Raw genomic sequence first — 19,259 nt, 5'->3', positions numbered from 1 at the left:
ATTCAAAGCCTGGCTGGCTGCTCTTGCTCTGCTTTACAGTCTCCCAGCCTCTCTACAAGAGCCAGACTCACAGCTCTGCTTATACCAATTCTGCCTCCTTCAGCTTCAGCAAATTCAGTAAATCCCCCAAAGCAAGGACAGTCCAGTGCTCCTTAACTCACCTTGCACAGTCACTTCCTAAAGGAATTGGACGTGCAGCTATGAACACACAACTGAAGCAGGCACCACCCATCACAAGGCAAAATTAAAGTATTATTGTGCCTCAGAATCACACCAGACAACAGCTGAGAGGCTTCTGTAAGTGGTCACTTGCCTTCAACATCTCTTTTCTAAAAGAAGTATTTGTTCAAATGCACATTCCAGGATTCCAAGCAGGAATAAATCTTTTTACAGAAATACACATCAATGCAAGCTAGAGTTGCTCACAACCTAAGAACCAATGGACACTGACACAGTGACTGCTCAGATGAGTCCTTCTGCAGACATGACATATCATTAGTTCCATCTTTTCAGGACAAAACCATTGCTCCCAGCTCCTAGGCCTCCACAATTTAAAAAAAAAAAAATCCACCAAAAACACTTAAGAGAACCTGAGGTGTCAGGCCTCCCTGAAGTCTTTGCCAGCCTGCACAAGCTGGAAGCATAAAAAATAAATCTTGCACATGTGATCTTGCACATTATTGTGGGCCCAGAAAGACTGGAAGCCATGTCAGTTCCAACATGGAATTGTCTGGAGCGCACCTCCACAACACTCAAGGCATCAGGATGTCTCAGGTCAGCACTGAACTCAGTACAAGCACCATGACAGAAGTAAATTTTTCAGAGGGAAAAGAAGAAAAAAAAAAAAAAACAAGTAAAACTTAGCCTACAGTATATTTAATTATCTCAGTTTGGTAACAGCAATAGAAAGAGTAAGCCAGGAGAATTCCACTACACTACTGCTGGTGAAAAATTGGTAAGGAGTGGGAGTGGGGGGATAAGCCAGCACTGACAGTCACCTGCAGGACTTCCCATGTTCCTCTTTAAGACAACACAACTGAAATAAAAAGGAAAAACAAGTCAAGCAATTGTTTTGTTCAAATGTTGGAATTCTCCACTAAAAATGATAAATTCCTTTCCAGTATGAAGTACAAACACCTTCTGGAGAGGAAAAAAAATTAAAAAAAAAAAAAAAAAGATGACAGAAACTGTGGCCATTCATATTCCACATTAGCATGCATTGCCCTCTGTCACCTCCCTTTACAGAAGATGTATTTGCTTTATCCTGGGAAAAGTCACATGCTCAACCCTTATCTCTTGAGTAGGTTTGAGCAAAAACTTAGACGCTAGACTTTGACTTAGTACCATATTCTCACCCCTGCAGAGTTTAGGCCAGTTTGGATACCAGTAGACTCTACCATCCTTTTTTCCAAGGAACTCCCACCCATATCTGTAACAACCCACATCAACAGCTGTGTCCCAAACCTGCCTGGGTGCAGGTATTTGACAACCCACCAGCAGGTGACTCGTGGAACAGAGGCAAAGAAAAAACCGCACCACAGTGCAAGGCATTCCTAGAAAAAAGGGTCCATTTAAATACAATGCCCTGCAGTAGTATCTTTATTATATCAAGCATCTTTAAAATAAAATATATTTAAAGTAATAACTATCTTGCAGTATGAATGGCAGCAACAGCATCACATTATCAAAGTATTTGGCATTTATTTTTTCAATCTTGGTCCCACTGCTGCCAAATAGATTGCTCTCCTAAATAAAAAGCAAAAGCATGAAAGAATAATCTGTTCACTGTCTAAATAGAGACTGCCAATTATCTAAAGTAGATTTTATTTGTTCTTACAGTTTGTCTTCACTAATCTTGCATACATTTTGCATCTCAAATCAATACAATTTACATCTTGGAACATCTCCCCATACAACTAAATCTCTATAGATCTGCATAAGCAAATACTCCAGTGCTCCTTTAATGATGACAGAGGTACCAGATGGCTGCAAATTTGCTAAGAACTTGTTCCTGTGAAGTTTGGCAAAGACTTGTCTTCATAAGGTTCAATATATTTTACACACTTCAAAACTGTAAGATTACAGCATGAAAGCTATTCTGTTTCCCCTTCTCCCAAATAAAAAGAAATCTTTCTTAGACTTTCATTACTGGATACTCAGAACTCCAGCATGGGAGCACTGCCTAAGGATCAAAGAACAAATGGCAGACATTATGGAAGTGCCTAGGCAATTAAAGCAGCTTCCTACTCTTCAAATAAGCTTTGTGCTCTTACACCACAGATGTGACACTGTCACAGTGGAGCCTAAGACACCTCAGACAGCTCCAGGCCTCCTCACACCCCTGCACTGCCCCATGCAGAGGCATTAGCTCGCACTGCTGTGGCTACCCTGCTTCTGCTGCCTTTCCTGGGACAGCCACCCCGCACACCTCTCCCCCCTGGGCAAGGGGTTGCACTGGTTCCAGCAGTAACCAGCTAGCCAAGAGGGCATCCTGCTGCAGCTCCAGAGACTTACAAATCCTTTCAGAGTTTCTAGCCATTAAGAGCCCAGACCCTGAATGATATAAGGGCTAAGGTCCCACCTGACCCCAAGAAAAACACACAAAACTCTGAGAACTCAAAACACGAATCCAGCTCTTAAAACAAAAGGAAAGTTCTCAGACTGCAAAACTATTACAGAACAATCACCAGCACTAACTAGGCCAGATTAAATTTCACCAGTTTTACCAAAACTGGCAACATTTCAAAAGCAGAGAAACCTTTGAAGGGTGAGATGAGGACTTTTACCTCTGTACTTGAGGCTTACCTGTGAGGGACACCGAATGATAGGAACCTGCAGCAACTGCCTTCACCTTTACATCTTCCAGGCCTGGAAAAAATGTAGCCATATAAAATTTCTACAGGAGGCATCAATTCACACACAAACATGCATACAAGTGTAACAGGATGGTGATGACCCTTATAACAAAAGGCTCTGCCTTTGGGCCACACACATGGCAGGACTCTCATTTTCCCCACTGATCATGATTTTCCATAACCATTCTATCCCTCTGCTACTCCACCCCATGTTTATAATACCACATGGCTTTGTAAAAAGGAAGATACATACCACTCCAAGTTATATTTCTGCTCTATCCACCCACACAAAGGAAGCAGATTCCTGGATTACCTGCCACTACCCAGGGCTCCTTTGCTGTCAAGAACAGAGGGAGGGCTTTTCCTTGGCTGGCCCGCTTTGCCCGAGATGCCATCCCAGCTCCCCACTGCAGCACCAAACCACTGTCTTTTCAGAGTAAACACAAATAAAAGAGATTAAAACACATCAACCACCAGGAAAAAAAAACACTTCATACATTATTGAACAGTCATTCATTCAAGTCATTTTCACCAATTCAAATTACACTTTAAAGACCTTTATGGCAAAAAGCATTCAGATAACCCTGTTGAAGCCAACAAGCAACAAAGAGCTGTAGTCTCAGTATACAGGTAAGAAAACTAAGAAGGTGGGAAGCTATTGGAGGCTCAGTAACAGAAATCCCGTGGTTGCAGTACCTCAGGAATGGATACAAAGTTCTTGTACTTTCTCTTCCCTTTCCCTCTCTTGATGCCAATTTGTGCAGTGCAGCACAGGGAATCTCAATTCCCACTGTCCATACAAACACCAGAGATCCCACTGGTCTTGCAAGCATCTCCTGGGCACCTTCAGCTCCACTACCTGGAATCCATACTGAAGTTCACCCAGAACTAAACCAAATACAAGAGTAGCTATAGTTTGTTTTTCCTCTTTTTAACACAACCACACCAAAAGGAAGGGTTTGATTTCTACTGTTACACCATGAACAAACTCAGAGTCTCTAATAACAGCAGGAGAAATATTTAGTTTCATTCTTGTGATTTTCCAGGTGTCAATTTCAACTACGTCATTTAAAGAGCCACAATTTATGTGCAGTGCCATTTTGAAGCATCTTATACAAACTGAAGTTACTTTGCATACTACAATGAGTTCAAATCCTAAGATACTTTGACTGAGCAGAAACCCTTTTTCCTGAAAAAAAATCCTTTTCTGTTTTGTTTCAGAATAAGAAAAAAGAAATCAGTATGTTTTCCATCCATCAGAAAATTAACTTGTTAATAATCCATAACTCTGAATTCTTGGTTAAAGTTGTTCCCCATGATTTTCCAGGAAGATGGTTCTAGAATGTTTATCATTCATGTTAATTTGTCCCAAAATCTTACGGTCCGTGACTTTAGGGTGTATTTTTCCCTGTGATAGTTAAAATAAATAATTTATTAGATAAATTTCATCCTCTTTTCCTCCCTCTCCTCCTCCAAGTGATTAAAATCCCATTTCATTTGTTACTGAAAGGATTATGTATCTTTTCAGATAAATTTTCAGATTATTTTAAAATATTAAAATTATTACATACTTACCTGTAGCAGCAAGGGCATGTCTCAGTCCTGCAGCAACACTCACCACCTTCTCTTTGAGAGACTATGCAAATAAAAGAAAATTATAATTTAGTTGCTTTTTTGCATTTAGTGCCTCTAAAAACAAAATAGGCCAAACAGAAATGGAACACTAAGAAAATAGTGCTCACAATTCCAGCCTGCATGTCCCAATGCATATCAACATTTTGTATCATAAAGTAAGTAAATTTTGACCAATAAGAGTTAGTGGGAACATCTTCAAGAAATAAAAAATAAATCAGCAAAGCAACTGGTTGCACAGCATTGTGGCAATAAATAAAAAAACAGAGTCAAAATATTCACGTGAAAGAAGAAATGTTGGTGATACAAATATGTTTATTTCTTAATTTTTACTCTGTGTTCCTCAAGAATTACACCATAACCACTACTGGTGATAGGCAGTACTGTGGTGCATTAAGCTGTTCAGTCTTGCCAAGTTACTGGTGGAATTTTGTTTTCCACTGGAGAAAAACCTGAAAGCTTCCCTCCACAGCAACAGATTTCAGGAATCATGTGGAAGTTTCCCTCTTCTGTTACCTCCCATCCCATCCTGTCTTGTTCTTACAGGATTTTGCAAACCCTCTGGATACTTATCCTTGGTGGAAAAGCAGCAGGTGTATTTAAAATAGGTGGCATCAAGCCCAGGTATTTAAGGGATACCAACCAAAAGGGCAAATATTCTGCATGAATAGTTTGTATGGTGAGGGATGAGAGATTCACATCAGTCAATATCACCAAATTTTAAGGCACCATTCTGCAATGGATGCTCTCAGGAAACAACAAGGGCACAGAAACATCAAGTGAACGAACTCCTACTCACTAGAGGTCACCTAAGGGACCAGCTGCCCTCTTTCTCCTACATTAAAAAAGCAACATAGGAATATCTAGCAGGAGCCATGATGCTAAATAATTTCTTGTCAGAGAAGTGAAAGAATCAGCTTTCTGTTAGAAGTGGAAAACTTCTTCATACAGCAAGAAAAGCAGCCCCAGCCTTTCAATTCACCTTGGGCCTTTACTTTGTAAGCTTATCTGTAGCAGATAGGCACTATAAAAAATTAGTTGAAGAGTCTGGCTTAAAGCCCATTGAGGTCAGATGACCCCTGTAAACTGCTGGAAGCAATATAAAGCACAACACCTTCTAAATCTTTACCTCAATCTTTTGTGGAATCAAGCACGGGCCTGAAACTTGAGGAAGTCCCAGTTGTCCAAAAGAGTTTGACCCACAGGACAGCACTAGGCCAGATCCTGCAAAAAATGAAGTGTTAGAGCAGGATCAGTAAAGGCACAAGCAATAGCACTGTAACATTATAACAAGCACAATAACACAGCCAAGCAGCTCAAGAAATGACTTAACATGTTCCCTTACAAAGCCCCTGAAGCCAAAGGCTTCTGGTCTGACACACCATGTCCAGAAAAGGTCTCAAGTTCACTGGGACACAAGGAACAGAGAGTGATTTAGCTTGCAAGGCAAGTACCTCAAAACCTGTGAGTACCAGCACGTAGAATCATAGAACAGTGTGGGCTGGGAGGGACCTAAAGATCATCCAGCTCCAACCCCCCTGCCACAAGCAGGGCGACCTTCCACTATCCCAGGCTGCTGAGAGCCCCATCCAACCTGGCCTTGAACACTGCCAGGGATGGGGCATGCACAGCTTCTCAGACAACCTGTGCCAGTGCCTCACCACGCTCACAGTAAAGAGATTCCTCCTAATAACTAATCTAAACCTGTCCTTTTCCAGTTTAAAGCCTTCACCCTTTGTCCTATCACTACAAATCCCCGTAAAAAGTTCCTCTGCAGCTTTCCTGGGGCTCCTTTAAGGTTCTGAAAGGTCACTCCTATCACAGATGTCCCAGGGCAGGTGCAGCCTTCAGTTTATGATGGGGCTGTGCTGCTTTGTGACCACAATGCACCATACAAGGCAGTACAATTACAGGGGTGGTAGTTCCTTTGCTAAATCTATGTCTGCTGTGCAAAATGCCGAACACCATGGCCTCAGTTATGCCATTTTAATCAAAGTAAGTAGCACCTTACTATTCAATCTGCTCTACTGATGTCAGAGAGATTTATCATGTGGATGGGACTAGTCAAGTAAGGTACTACTAAGATTGATTACGGATGTCATGACTGGGTACTTGATAATGAGCTGCAAGCAAGTTCTGAATCCATTACTCTTAGAGAATTTTTGAACGTGATCATCAGTAGCATTTGCTATAAAGTGAAAGCCATATTTCAAATATGTCAGGTTTCAGAGAATGGCTAAATCCTGATTTCATTGCTAAACCAAATTCCATATATGGTTAAGAGAATTTGTCCAGGGTTAGGACCTTCTCCAAGCTGAGCAGCCCCAACTATCTCAGCCTTTCCTCACAGGAGAGGCGCTCCAATCCCTCTGATCATCTTGGTGGCCTCCTCTGGACTCACCCCAACAGGTCCCTGTCCTTCCTGTGCTGGGAGGCCAGAGCTGATGCAGCTCTGCAGGTGGGCTCTCACCAGAGCAGAGCAGAGCAGAGGGGCAGAACCCCCTCCCTGCCCTGCTGCCCACGGGGCTCTGGATGCAGCCCAGGACACGTTTGGCTCTCGGGGCTGGGAGTGCCATGGCTGGGTCATTCCCAGCCTCTCACCCACAGCACCCCAAATCCTTCTGGGCAGGGCTGCTCTGGATCTGTTCATCCCCAGCCTGTGTTGGTACCAGGGGCTGTCCTGACCCAGCTGCAGCCCCAGCACTTGGCTTGGTTGAATTTCCTGAGGTCCCCATGGGCCTCTTCTCAAACTCGTCCAGATCCCTCACATCACACAAGCAATAGTGTTGTGGAACTTTCAGCATGTTCTCTACATCAAGGTATTTCTTCAGCTCTTAGAGAGAAAGATTTACCTACTAATATGATTGTAAAATCCCAGCCACATGCAACTTGTTCTACACAAAAGCCAGACAGAGCAGTGCACAAAGTAAAACTCAGCACATCCTCTGTGTGATTCAATCCCAACTGCCCATCTTTGTTGTGGCCACATACAAAGAGTTGTCCTGCACCTGGAAGAAAAACAAACAAACAAATTGTGTTCCACTTCACAGACTAAAAGGAGAAAGCTACATCTGTGAGATCCTGTGACAAACAAGAACAGTGATTATGTGTCACTTTAGACACCGCAATCAAGTAAAAATTAAGAGTAACAGTTGTTTCTGATGCATCAGAAATATCTCTGAATAACTGTGGAGAGCTGGGTCTGTCAAGGGACACAATCCATATGGTGAGACAAGCACCTCTCACACCAAGATGCTTTTTTTATCATGTTCACATCTGTCTGTATTCCTTCTTTACCATAATTACCTGTGGCATACAGCACAGCCTTTCAAGGGCCAGATGTTATGTTCTGGTCCTTACCTTAACACTTCTTAAGACTGAATAACCTCTGACTCCTCCTTCCCACCTCCCATCCTCAATACAGAAAATTTGGTGTCTTTGTATGAAAGAAACAGCTGAGGAAACAGTCCTCACACAGCCACAAAGTAACCACACAATAAATGTGCAACAGGAATTTCCCCAATTTCCCCAAATATTGAGTTAACTGGGAAGAGAGGAAGCTGTTTTGCAACTAAGGATTGTACTTGCTCAGAAACAGCAGCCACAGAGAGGTGGCAGCATTGAACCAAAAGGGAAACACACAAAAAAAAAAGTGATTAAAAGCCAAACACCCCGTGCAAGAGCAGTGTTTTTACCAGTTATAAGTGCAGAATGTCCCCCTCCTCCAGCAATGCTTGCAATGCCTTGACATTTGCAGGAAACATCTTTCAGGGCCTGAGGAACCAGCACATCCTCTTTATGACCAAGACCAAGTTGTCCATAGCTGTTTGCACCCTTTAAATGCACACAGAAAAAATAACACATTTTTTTAAAAGTTAACAAAAGAGGCACACATATGCTCCCAAGGACAAACAAGCATATTTGGGATATGCCATGGGTTAACTTGCTCCTAAAAATCCTCTGATATGACATAGGATTCCCAGGATTACACACCAGGACTGTCCTAACTTTGCTATCATTAAGGGCGTCTGTGCAGCCCCAGTATTTCAAAAAGCATACTGGAATATAACCTATTAAAGCTTTATAGGTTTAATAGGTTATATTATTATAACCTATTAATAATTAATAATAACCTATTATATATATTATATATATAATGTATTATATTATATATAAAATAATATATTATATATTATATATTATAATATAATATATAACAACCTATTATTATAATATTATTATAACCTATTAATAATTAATAATAACCTTATTAACTCTGAGTTAATAAGTTAATAAGGAGGAAAACCTTTACACAGTTAATAAGGAGGAAAACCTTTCTATCGGGATGATTGCCACACATTTATTTTAATGCCAATGATTCCCACTCATCACTAAGGTCTTATTCATGCCACTGCTTTCTGGCAGGCTACCTCCAAAATGAGAGCAGAAAGACCTCTTTTTGGAACCTAAATAAGTAAATCAGAAACATTTACACCTCATTAACTAAATATTTTATATTAAAGAGGTCCAAATGAAAATATACCAATGACAGGTAGTATAAATATATAGGTACAAAACTATAGCTACTAAACCCACCATGGAAAGCAGGTGGTAGCAAGTCAGGGAATTTCTTAGTCAATTTCAGCTGTGTCCAACAGTTCACCCTTCATTCACAAAAAAAGGGACACCATAACCTTCCCCATCCCACACACAACAGCAACACTGCAACTCCACAATGCTCGCAGCTGCTAATCTCCAGGAAATACTATCCCCACCTCACCCGTGCACCCATCTGCTCTCAATTTACCCTCCACCCCCCCGAAAGATGCAGCACCTGGTGAACGTTAGAAGACCGCATTCAGCAATAACCACTTTGCACCCACAGAAACCCCGGCACTGCACACAGCAGCACCGGGCTGCTCGCCCCAGCCCAGGGCCATCGGGGGCTAGGATGTCGGGAGTGGAGCTGCACAGGCACAGCGAGTACTCGTCTCGCAGCCACTGCCGCTGACACGCACTTCAGAGCGTGGTACTACTCAACAGGCGCAGTTCTTAAAGGATGTGTCACAACCTCCCGTTTTCGCCTGTAACTCGCCATGACTTTTCAAGCCTTCAAAGCCAGGCAAGCCGCGATGAGCTGCAGAAGGACCCGAGGGGCTGGGAGCCACACGCGGGTATCCCAACATCAGCATCGTTCCAGCCGCCCTGCCCGGGCGGGCGAGCCGACACCAGCCCGGCCCCGCGGCGCAAATGGGGCTGAGCAGCGTGAGGGATGCCCCTGGCACGGCTCTCACAGCTGCTGTGCCCGCCGGGTGACACCGCGACGTTGTTTCCCTGCGGGGCGGGGACACCGCGGCCCCGGGCCGAGCGCCGCAGCATCCCAGGAGGGCGAGCAGCGGCCCCGCCACCCTCCCGCCTCCCGGGCAGCAGGAGATCCCGGCCCCCGGGACCCCCGGGCCGTGCCGAGGGCTCACTCACCCAGGCGAACAGCTGGGGCTCCATGGCATGGGGCCGGCGGCCGCCGGCGCTTCCCGCCGCCCGCGGGCCGGGCAGGAAGGGGCGGGCACGGGGCGGGATCACGGGCGGGCAGTGCGCGAGCCGCACCGGGAAGCGCCAGCCCCGAGCGAGCGCTTCGTGTTTGCCGGAAAAACCCACAGATGCCAGAAGTTTATGCCCGCAAAAGGAGACAGTTCTGCAACTTTATGCGAATAGAGGGAGAGAGTCCACTGGGGCACACACCTGTGGGATTTTTCTCTCTCGGTTTCAGAGGAGCAGCCTCCTTTTATCCTAAACAGCCGGCCGCATGCTGCCCTCTTCCTTTCCCCACTGGCTGGGGCACCGGGAAGGCACAGCCTTCCCGAACCGCCTTCCACATATCCCACCTTGAACGTACTGTTTTCCCCCAAAGTTCAGAAGTTGAGGCTTGTGCAGACCCATGTCCGTGTCAGGAGCTGAGCTGCCTAGGCTCTGCCCACAGTCAGTAGAGACTTTGGGACCCATTCCGATGACCTTAACACCCGCACCTTCACCCAGCAAATTGTTTGTAAAGACACGAGCTTTCCTCCCATGTTTACTGCTACGGTGCCGAAGTGAAGAGCTTTGGTGGTTCTGATAATTATCAGCAACTCCTTTATTTCGTTGACATTTAAGCCTCCACAATGGTTTAAAGTACTTAAATTATCATCGTTTCACTGAAGGTTTGGGTGGGCGAAGCCAAGCACACACGTTGTTAGTGCCGTGAGTGCATCGCCTCGGTATTACTTCTAGCAGTTTACTTTTTGTTTTGCTACACAAATGCAAATAAAGATGCGACTGCTGTTTTTACAAAGTACTTGAAAGTAGGTGCTACTTTAACAAGTTTAAGAACTCCTACTTGAAACGTATACATAGTTCAGACAAGTCTTGAAGTAACACAGACCTATGTATATTTCAACAACATCATAAATCCAATGTTGTTAAAACTATAGCTGAATAATAACTGTTATCACAGAAGCAGACAAAACAGATCCTCCCTTACTGCTGACTTAGATGAACATTTCTTCTTTAGAAAGACAAAGTTCCTAAAATCTATTTTTAAATTAAGTGCAATGTAAGCCATAAATGTTGTAGGCCATAATTCTACATCTTCAATGCTCTTTAAAACAAAGTTATAGTGGGTTAATAGCCACAGAAAAGACAACCTAGTCTTGATTTAAACAGTGAGTATTATTGGAAAAGTTGGACTGGCAATTGCTTGTGGAGCAGAGGTGTCCTACTAGAAAGCATATGAAACTCAAGCTAATTTTCAAGCAAAGGTTTCACAAAAGTCCTTTCAAGTTCTCAAAATCCTGGACTAGCATCTCCAGTGTATTTAAGGTTTCAGACCATTCTTCCAGCGCGCTTTCTGGATTTTCTGATAAGATCTGCGTATAAAAAAAAAACAGACCCTAGGGTGCTGTTAAATACACCCTGCACATCACAGATCCCCCCTATTAAATACACCCTGCACATTACGGATCCCCCACTCAAACATCTCACACCCTGCACACATGTCCATGCCTGAACAGGGGCGGCAGAAGCTTTGCACAGCTCTGCAAGGTGCTTGGAACTGGGGGACCCTCGACACAGGCAAGTTTGCTACTGTGCAATGCAGCCAATTCAGCAGGACACTGCTTGCCTACATTTCTAAAGTGCTCTTTGGGATCAGGTATACTTTACACTACAAGGTAGTTTGCTGCCTTTGTAGCCACAGAATTCCTATGAAATGCTTGGGCCTTTCAATTATAGTTTGATAGACAGGGAATGAAGGTGTTCATGCCAGGTAAAGAAGAAACTAAATATATATTTGTGCAGCTTTTGCAGGTCGAAAAAGTGACTGAGCAATCAACAGGATATTTATTTTTACATGAAGCACACTGGTCTATGATCTTTGGGTGTTATTTTAAACTTTGATGTTATTTTAAAGCCAATTAAGCTATTTTGAATATGAAGTTGCAGTTTGGAAATGGTTTTGGGCTTTATGCTAAGTCAATGCTTGATGGCTTGCTGTATTTTTTGCTAAATTAATTCAATCAGGAAAAAGGCAAATGGTATCTCTGTAAGGAAAGGTCTTCCCTCAGGTGCAATATCAAGGATGGAAACAAAAATCCTGGCTCTTAGCCAATAGCAAATCTCTTAAAATAAACATAATTGGGATTTCATGCAACAGTCGTATCTCTGCCTTATACAAGAAGCATGCCAAACATCACATTTGCAATTCTTTGTGGCAAAAGTAATCCCTTTGAAAGCAAGATTTGACCCCTCCCTTTTATCATGTTGAACCTGCAGCTATTTGTGTCCTGATGCCTGCATTGTAATCATTCAAGTCTCAAACTTAGTAGCACAGGCTTCGAAAAACTGAATTACCACAGTTTCTATGCTGTCAAGTCTTCAGCACTATAAAATCAGTAGCATAGACTGCTGGAGTCAAAAATTTAATTCTCCCTAGGGTTAATTACTCAATTTTTGCCTCATAAGCCACCTCCTGCAGCATCTGATCCCAGCCCTGATCACAGACCACTTTTTCTCCAGTCTAACAATTTCTCCATTCCCCTACAAGCTTCTAAAAGGCAGCTCTGGACCTTTTTTACCTAAGGGTGATGGAGGAATGCATTTGTGTGAGGAAATTTACAGAGAGCAATGAGATTAAATTGTTATACTCTTATGGGCTGTTCACTCTTCCATGTGTGAAGGAGTGAGTTCTGCATGCAACACATTATATGCCTAGAAAGAAATCAGTGAGGAAAGGGAAGAATTGGCTTGCAGCCCAGTGCTGGCAGGGTGTTAAACTTCCAGCTGCTTGCCCATCTTGCTGAGGGCATCGCTGACAATGTCCAGCTCATGGCGCAGCTCGTTCACCACGCTGGCGATGCTCTTCGTGTCTTTCAGAACCTGCACACTCTGAGTGTAGGGATTGTACTTCACCCCAAAGGGGCGCTTGATGGTTTTTGCAAACTCTCTATTGAAGGAGGAAAAAGAAAAAAAAAAAAAAAAAAAGGAAAAAGAGTGTGTTATAACCAAAAGAGGGAGTTATAAACAAGACATAAACCACAAATGCATTCTCTGTATGCAGCCAGTATCAATAACCACTTTTTTAAAGTACTTAAAAATAGTCCCCTCCCAGTACCTGAAAGACCAAGAAAATACTAACCAAAATTCTTTTACTGTGAAAAATAGTTACAAAATGGTGATAAGACTAAAAGGATTTGGTGCTGCTACAGAGAGAGATATAAAACCAAATCTGCTTTTCTATAAAGAAGCGGGGTGGGGAGGGCGGCAGAATCTGTACCTCATCTTTTCCTTTGCTTCTTCAAAACTTTCAGAAACAAAGTAAACTTCCTGGAAAGTTGTAATGATACATTCTTGCTTGCAGGTGACCTTTGGATCAAAAGGTTTGACGTTGGCGCAGTCAGAGAGTGAGTGCTGGTAAGGTGTTACCATGGGTCAGAGGAACATCACCATCCAAAGAATCCAGGAGGAAGATGACATGTGATAAAGTGAATAAAAAGCATTATGTGAGATGATTTTAATGCATCTCATCTTAAATTTTTATGTGCCGATGAACAGTGATTAAAGCCTAACAAACTGAATTATTCTGAATGGTCGTATTCTGCCAGTCTGGGTGAGAAAAGGGACTCCACAGACACAAGGCTTGTGTGTCAACAAGAGCAATATTTTCAGAATCTGGTTAAACCAACAAAGCTTTGATCTGAAAATAGTTACCTGGACTATAACATCAAGAAATTATACTTCATAAAAAGCAGGGGAAAACAGTGATAAAAATAATGAGGTACAAAGAAAAGAGGCAAACAAGCAGTAGCCATTCTTACCTTGAGCTCACTAATTGAAGAGAGCAAGCCAGCCCCATAAACTCGTAGCTGCCCCTCTTGCTTGCACAAGCCAAACTCTACCGTGAAGAAGTAGCACTGAAACAGAGAAGGAAGTAAAACAATTCAGCCTTCATTAGAGATGAGGGGTGAACTTGATGGGAGGTAGCATTGTAGGTAGCATCAAAGAGTTGCAAATGTCAGATAGTTGTCACTCAGTTAACCTGAGACATTTAAAGAGGAGGAAAGCCAGAATGGAAGGATGAAGAACCACAGGATTGCACGTTTCTCATAAGAAAGGTGGATGTTATAGACCACCCAGCTGGGCTGGAAGATGCTAGTGCCAGTGCAAACATCGAGGTGTAATCTGTTTTGAGAAATACCGACATGAAATCACAGCCTCAGCTTAAAACAAACACTGGATAGAGAGGATCTCTGAGTGAGTGAGAACAGCCCACTGCAGTTTGTTTCTCATTTGCTTAGTGTGCTGTAAAATTAAAGACATTCTGTTTGCTGAATTTCAGGATTTCTGCAGCTATACAGGAAGGAACACTGTTTTCATAGATGGCTTATTTCTGCTCCCACTGAAGGTAGTACAAGTTTACCACTAGATACATGACATGGGAAAAGAAATTTTAAAAATCAGCAAGCTAGTTCTTGCATAACTGGCACCGATTATTTTTCATCAAAGTCTACTTTTAATCTTAAAATGCTTTTGCCAAGGCATCCAGAGACTGATATCCAGAAAATTAGTTTAGTTTATATTATTTTAATTTCTTGACTGAAAGGTATCTAATGCTAGCACTCATCATATTCAATACCATATAATTTCAATTCATTCTACACATTAAAGAAATAGAACACTTTCAAATCACTGAATCATGTTCCCAGAAGAAAGAAGACTTTGTCTGAAAGAAATAGACCATAAAATTTCAGTCTGCACGAAGTAAGTTATTACTAGAAGCTGAACCATTACTTGACAGCAGAGTGAATAAAAATACCAATCATATCAACTTTAAAGTGGGTTTTTTTCCTAGCATGGAAAATTTTTTCATGCTTTAAAATCCAGGGACCAGTGCAACACAAAGATCTAGCAGCTGGTATGGCTAACATTGACATGAAGTTCCAAATCTATTTGATGGCATGGGATCAGCCTAGTAAAGCACAAAGCTTTTGATGGAATCCCCAGGCACTCAAACACTCACTGTTGCCAGTTTTTGGACAGCGTCATCTGATGCCCCAAGTGATGCAAGACCAATTTCCTGGGAGAACTGAGCAAAACTGGGTTCAGCCAAAAGAGGGACATGGCCTAGGAGCTCATGGCAGGTATCACTGGAAAAAGAAACAAAGCAAGAAATCTCCTGATTTGTCTTTGTGGCAAAGTGAAAAAGCAGCACCACTGAACAGATACAATGTCTTGCATTAAACTTCATTACCCAAAAGACAGAAAAGCGTCACCCATTTCTCTGAAAGCAACAGAGCAGATCATACCAACCCTATATAAAGTGCATAGAATCAGATTTTGAAATGAAGGTGCCTAAATTAAGGTCTGAGGTCCCCATTTGCAAAGCAACTGGATATTAAACTAACTGCACACAGTGATATCATTAAAAGATCTCCAGTAGCAAGCTGTACTTTTGAAAATCCTGCAATTACGAAGGTGGCGCTTCAGCATGCTGTAAATTCATTACATTCAGCGTGAAGGCTGAGTCTTCAGCACCTTAAAAATAAGTTTTATGCTGGTGTTCTTGAACAGCTTTTAAGTAACTTGGCTCTGGGCAAGCAAGATTCAAAACTTTCTCACAAATTCTACCCCAAGATTGAATGACTCACGGCTCTGGTGTATAGAGAGGGTCTGAGCTGTGTCTGACATATTGAGTGCAGTGAAAAACTCGGAATGCTAATCCTGCCAAGAAGTCTCTGGGTGACAGATATCCAGCCACGGGGCGAATGGTGAAGCCTGTGCGCTCTGAAAGTGACCAGAGAAACTGTATATTAGTTCAGCACAGGATGCACAATGTTGTCAGCTTTCCTGCTGGAGCTGAGGTGACAGCCACGGCACTACCTTGGCTCAAAAGCACGTGGGAAAATGAGGCACAATTAGAAAAATTAGGCATAGGCTTGAGAATGAGCAAGGTTTTTTAAAATGGCCCTACCTCTGTGCCAGTGGATTTCCTAGGATTCCACGCCTAGAGTCAACAATACAGCCAGGTATCTCCTTAGCCAATCCTAACAATCTTTTCAGACACTGCCCCTCAAATATCATTGCATGCACTGAAGACCCAATGAATTAAAACACAAATGGCCAAAAGGCTTCTTAAAGGACCAGAATGAATATAAGTCACCAAGAATGTTTCCTTGTGCCCACAAAATTGTGGGATTTGCAGTGGACCTCAGTTTATTTTGAAAACCAGAACATTTTAGAAAACCAGCACATTACCTTTCAGGAAGCGGGACACATCTTCCAGCTGGGGGATATTGTCTTCCCTGTACCCACAGTGCTTGGTGAGCAAGGGCAGGTTTTTAAGGTACTCTCTGCAGGCATAAGTTGGGTAAAGATTGTTAAGCTCTCGGTACACAGTCCCCCAAGTCTTGATCTCCTCCTCAGTGAATTCAATCTTAGGGATCGGGTCACCACTGTAAGGAGAAGAGGAAGAAAGGACACTCCTTAGAAAATGGCTAATAAGAGGTGAGTCATTTACCTGCTATTAGTATTTAATACCTGTATGACTGTGACACCTGGCATTAGACTCTGTCAAATACACAGTGAGATCTGGCCTATGTTGTGGAAAGATTTTAGTCTAAGGATTTGCCTTTTTTTCTCTTTAACCAGTTGTCAGGAGTCTTTGCATAGACTTCACTTAAAGCACTGATTCTGTAAACAGTTTGTTAATTGTTTAATGCCAAGAGTAAGGTTTAAAATACCTACACAATCTCTTCACAGCTTCAGGAGCCGATAACACATCCTTTTCCATGTTGGATTTCTAAGTCTGCAATTATTTTCCATTACCCTTTTAATTTGTTTTAGGAAAAGTGAACTCCCTAAATTAACAACATATTGTGTGACAGCAGCTAAATATACACATCAGGCAAAAATCATGCTTCTGTGCAGAGGACACCAGTGCCTGTCTGAGAATATTAATTTTAGTCTCTCTTTCCTATTTATTCCTCAGGACCTTGGATAAAGTGGATTATGGCAAGGCCAGTGTTACACTGCGTTTCCACTGCCAGCCAGGGAACTGGCATGGAAAATGCTTTCCCAAGGGAATCTCTGTCAACAACACGATAACAGTAATCAGCTTGGGACTGTGGTAACCAGTTGCATTAAACACACAGTGCAATAGAACTCTAAATACAGGCCTTTTCTAGGTCATTTTCAGTTGAGGAACTTGACACCTAAGTTCAATCAGGCCACATGAAAATCACATTTAGAAAGAATTTACAGCACTGGGTTATGAATCTCTTACTGCTTTAGGAGCTCCACACCCCACCAAGAAGCATCTCTAAAGACAGAAGCTCTTAGAATTTCTTTTCACAGAAAACTTCTTATCTACACATCACACATGCTAGTTAAAACCAGGAAAGAAAACTCAAGTATTAACATTTGCTCAGAAAGTTTACTGTCAGTGGTCACTGGGCTGTACGTTGGGATTTGCCTCCCCTCCCTCTCCTTTGCAGAGCAGCTGGCCAAGCCACATGGCCTCAGACTGACCAGAGCTGCATTGATCTACCTTCTCATCTTGCCTCTCATCTCCCTTCCCTTCACCTCCTTGGCTCTGATCCCTGAGCTGAACCTGCATGTCTCAGCCTGATCTGAGCCCAGGAAGGTGAGCTCCTCACAGTCCCCTCAGCTGTTATTTCAAAGCACCCAGAAGGCTTCTTCTGGAAGAATTCAAGCTTACTGTTTGTAGTTCATAGCCAGGTCTGCAAAATACTTTCGCCTCTTGCGATAAACGTTGTCCTTGAAACCCTGGTGGGGAGAAAGGAAAACGCAGTTCAATGAGCTTCCAAGCCATAATAAATAAATCAATTTAAAACAGGACACTTGACATTTCATCAGTTGGGGATTAAAAGTATGATGTGAAAGAATGAAAGGAGAGGGCAGGAAACTCATAGCTATAGTCTGAAATGTTTAATACATGTGAACTGAGCAAATGCTCCAAAGTAGGAATCAGCTGATTTATGCTACTATATATTCTGTAGAGAAGGATTCATTTTAGTCGTATCAGTATTTATACAAAGTTTGTTACTTGCACAATTATTCAAAATTACAGAACAAATTGCCCGCTTTCACCGCCCAAATACCAGTTTGGTTTCTCCAGTAAGGAAGAAAGAAAGAGGAGGAAGAAAGCCTGCCTCAAAATACTTTTTTTTAGCTTCTTTAATTTGTATGAGACCACTCATGGCCCAGACCTGGAGTTCTTGCACAAGTAAACCCCGCAGAAAAGCACAGGAACATAATTCAGTCAGTCTTCCCTGAACAAAGAAAGAGACAAGAAATCCCCAAGAGAAGGTTCTCAGACCCCCAGAGACGCCATTGAGGGAGAGGAGAGGGAGGAGGAAAAACTGCAGTTTTTTTAGGTCAGCTCCACAAAGTATATTTCCAACTATGGACTGAATGTAGGGAGGGAAGAGTACTCACAGGATGATCAGCATCCAAGTCAGACCCGTACATCAGTACCCGGTTTGCACACTTATCCAAATCTGAGATCTTCTTGGGAAACCAGGGAACGTTCTCCATGCCTAGGGAAGGCATGGAATCCACAAGGTTATTTATAACGCCCAGCACGCCGAGGGAGGAAACGCCGCTTTCAACTACGGCTGTGGTGGTTACAGCTCACTCCATAAATTAAGGGGGCATGAATAAGACAAGGGAGTCCTCTGCCTATCTGGCACCAGCCTCCAGCTCACACTTCCTCCTCGGTCACTGCCACAGACTGCCTGCAGAGCACAGCCAGCCCCAGAGTGCCTGGGAAGGAAAGTTAGCATGGGTTTCTCTGCTGTAGTTAGAGTAGCATCTAGAGGATCCCACGGAGACAAGGTCTCCCTGTGTACAGCTGCTGGGAATCTTGTAGGGCACAAAGGGTGCAAAGGAGAACAGAAGTGATTTGCCTGTGGTCCCTGGGCAGAGTGGGAGCAGGTTAGAGTCCTCTCATCATGTTTTACTGACCATGGGAAATGGATGTTTCTCTGTGGTTATGTACGTGGGAAGCATCCAGCTTTGCCTCGAGAGGTATGGGGGGGAGGAGGAACAGGAGGCCCTGCTGCCTGAGAGAGGAGCATCATTACAGTTTTGCTACCAACTAATTTGGGGTTATTTTTAGCCTAAGAGAGTTTTTTGCCAAGCCCTTGGCAGAGCAATTAATACACTGTTTTTCTGCCTCAACGTTCTTCAGTTTACTTAAAAAGGTCAGAAGATTGTTTAGAT

General features: G+C 42.9%; 2 protein-coding genes across 9 annotated transcripts in view; both read right to left on the bottom strand.

The window, feature by feature from the left end:
- SERGEF (secretion regulating guanine nucleotide exchange factor) overlaps nt 1–10,111 on the bottom strand; it is a 140,942-nt gene extending 130,831 nt beyond the window's left edge. For 6 of the 7 annotated variants that reach the window (XR_011000210.1, XM_068194049.1, XM_068194047.1 and 3 more), the window contains exons 1-7: nt 9,966–10,111; nt 8,183–8,321; nt 7,340–7,495; nt 5,617–5,711; nt 4,431–4,491; nt 3,169–3,282; nt 2,806–2,868 (exon numbers count right to left, since the gene is read on the bottom strand). Coding sequence is in view for 6 of the 7 variants with exons in the window: in XM_068194049.1 (XP_068050150.1) it covers nt 2,806–2,868; nt 3,169–3,282; nt 4,431–4,491; nt 5,617–5,711; nt 7,340–7,495; nt 8,183–8,321; nt 9,966–9,989 (652 nt within the window). In the remaining variant the exon portion in view is untranslated. Of the gene's footprint in view, nt 1–2,805; nt 2,869–3,168; nt 3,283–4,430; nt 4,492–5,616; nt 5,712–7,339; nt 7,496–8,182; nt 8,322–9,267; nt 9,353–9,965 lie in introns of those variants that run through there. The other variant, XM_068194048.1, reaches the window with a different exon arrangement.
- A 413-nt stretch (nt 10,112–10,524) lies between these two features.
- Nucleotides 10,525–19,259, bottom strand: part of TPH1 (tryptophan hydroxylase 1) — a 28,684-nt gene continuing 19,949 nt past the window's right edge. For both annotated transcript variants that reach the window (XM_068194040.1, XM_068194039.1), the window contains exons 4-11: nt 18,474–18,574; nt 17,734–17,801; nt 16,272–16,468; nt 15,665–15,800; nt 15,037–15,163; nt 13,835–13,930; nt 13,294–13,427; nt 10,525–12,963 (exon numbers count right to left, since the gene is read on the bottom strand). In XM_068194040.1, the coding sequence (XP_068050141.1) occupies nt 12,789–12,963; nt 13,294–13,427; nt 13,835–13,930; nt 15,037–15,163; nt 15,665–15,800; nt 16,272–16,468; nt 17,734–17,801; nt 18,474–18,574 (1,034 nt within the window). In that variant the 3' untranslated portion in view covers nt 10,525–12,788. The remainder of the gene's footprint in view (nt 12,964–13,293; nt 13,428–13,834; nt 13,931–15,036; nt 15,164–15,664; nt 15,801–16,271; nt 16,469–17,733; nt 17,802–18,473; nt 18,575–19,259) is intronic.

Source organism: Anomalospiza imberbis, chromosome 6 (genome assembly GCF_031753505.1).
Source record: "Anomalospiza imberbis isolate Cuckoo-Finch-1a 21T00152 chromosome 6, ASM3175350v1, whole genome shotgun sequence".
Lineage (NCBI taxonomy): Eukaryota > Metazoa > Chordata > Aves > Passeriformes > Viduidae > Anomalospiza > Anomalospiza imberbis.
This window is presented reverse-complemented; position numbering and strand designations above follow the sequence as displayed.